This window comes from Larimichthys crocea, chromosome XIII (genome assembly GCF_000972845.2).
Source record: "Larimichthys crocea isolate SSNF chromosome XIII, L_crocea_2.0, whole genome shotgun sequence".
NCBI classification, from domain to species: Eukaryota; Metazoa; Chordata; class Actinopteri; family Sciaenidae; genus Larimichthys; species Larimichthys crocea.
In genome coordinates this window covers 16,697,774-16,699,280 of record NC_040023.1, presented here as the reverse complement: position 1 = coordinate 16,699,280, position 1,507 = coordinate 16,697,774, and the positions used below count along the sequence as shown (strand labels likewise).

Genomic DNA, 1,507 nt, shown 5'->3' with positions numbered 1-1,507 from the left:
TCAGACTCAAGTTTATCTGTCTCAGTTATGCACGACTTTTCATATTCTAGCAAGCTAAGCAGGTTTGACTCTATCATATCTACTTGAACAGGAAATAAACGATGATCTGCTCTGGGTTCATGTTACTTACCTGCTCTCGAAAGTGCCAACAGGAGAGTAAAGAAGCTGAGAGCACGAAACATGTTGTCGTTAAATGAGAGAAATCTGACAGAAACAAAACTCAGCCAGAGAAATGAAGTTGATTCTGAGATTGAAAAATGAGGAAGTTCAGCTGCAGAATTATAAACCGCATTTTTCCGAAGCAGAAGTGGCACTCATGTCAATCACAAAACAGTGTCTGGTTTCCTCCTTCCTGTGTGTCTTTGTGTTGTGCTATTGTGCATCATGTTATTACTTCCCTGCTTTATACACAATGGGTAATGTCAAATAATCTAAAAACATTCCATTACAAGTATAAGACCTGCATCTAAAGTGAGCCCTACCAGCGGCAAAATATTTATGCAAAATGCTCAAAGGTAAAAGTACTCATTGTGTAGAAAGAATGCATCAGATAAGTGGTCAAAATAGAGCTCCTTAACCATCTTAACTGATGTTTTATGTGTAAAATCTTGACATGTAGTGCAGAAAATAGTACAATATTTCAATAAGGAACAAGGAAAATACCTCTCTAACTGTCTTCAGGTGTAGTACTTGTGTAAATGTACTTTTGTTAGTTTTGTACTGTGGACACTTCGGCTTTATAACAAGAACATAGTCATAATTAAAACATCATTTTCCCAGGATATCTTCTGTCAAATCAATCAACATAAAGTCAAAAGTTGTTGGGGTTCTGGTTGTCTGCAATGGTTAAGTTACTTTTAATATTACATGAATAGTAAACAGATTTATTTGATATATCTATTGATCTTTAACTTACTGTAATGCACTTTATAAATCCAGAAGTCTCTATTATTGGTTGGCTGCAGAAGTAATTAGTATTAGTAATAATTAGTATGAGTAATAATGAACAACTGCACAGTAAAACACTGTTTTGTTTATTTATGATGCAAACAAGTGTACTGTGTTCTTTCACATGTTCACTCAAATAACTACAGCAATAGCAGGAATCTTGTGGTATGAGAAATATAAGAATATAAAGCACGTGTATGTACAAACTTATCAACTTAACATGCATGTCACATGGCAATCCTTCTACTCTCTACTGTTAGTTTATAGGGAGAGCTATCATCATCTAAAGGCAGAAAGGTGTTACATCGAATGTTAATTCTGACGTTTAATGTTTAAGTGATACAATAATGTCCCCATGAGGTTTAGAAGATAAATGTTGCACACCAAAGTCATGCAGTCATTAAATATAAATAAATGCAAAGCTGATTATCACTAAAATAATCAGTGACTAAGAGAATTTTGTTCATAGTGTGCCTTTGCAATCAAAAATACTCCAACTGCAATTCCCAGCAAAGCCACAGCCATGCCCACTCCAAAGACGATATCTGGTGTGAGACTC

General features: G+C 35.0%; 2 protein-coding genes across 2 annotated transcripts in view; both read right to left on the bottom strand.

Moving 5' to 3' along the window:
• LOC104923043 (class II histocompatibility antigen, B-L beta chain) overlaps positions 1-340 on the bottom strand; it is a 5,453-nt gene extending 5,113 nt beyond the window's left edge. Inside the window, exon 1 of the mRNA XM_027286414.1 lies at positions 131-340. Coding sequence (XP_027142215.1) covers positions 131-182 — 52 coding nt within the window. The 5' untranslated portion in view covers positions 183-340. The remainder of the gene's footprint in view (positions 1-130) is intronic.
• Positions 341-1,023: 683 nt separating this feature from the next.
• The window catches only part of LOC104923045 (H-2 class II histocompatibility antigen, A-U alpha chain), a 6,386-nt gene continuing 5,902 nt past the window's right edge, over positions 1,024-1,507 (bottom strand). The window contains exon 6 of the mRNA XM_027287139.1: positions 1,024-1,504. Coding sequence (XP_027142940.1) covers positions 1,390-1,504 — 115 coding nt within the window. The 3' untranslated portion in view covers positions 1,024-1,389. The remainder of the gene's footprint in view (positions 1,505-1,507) is intronic.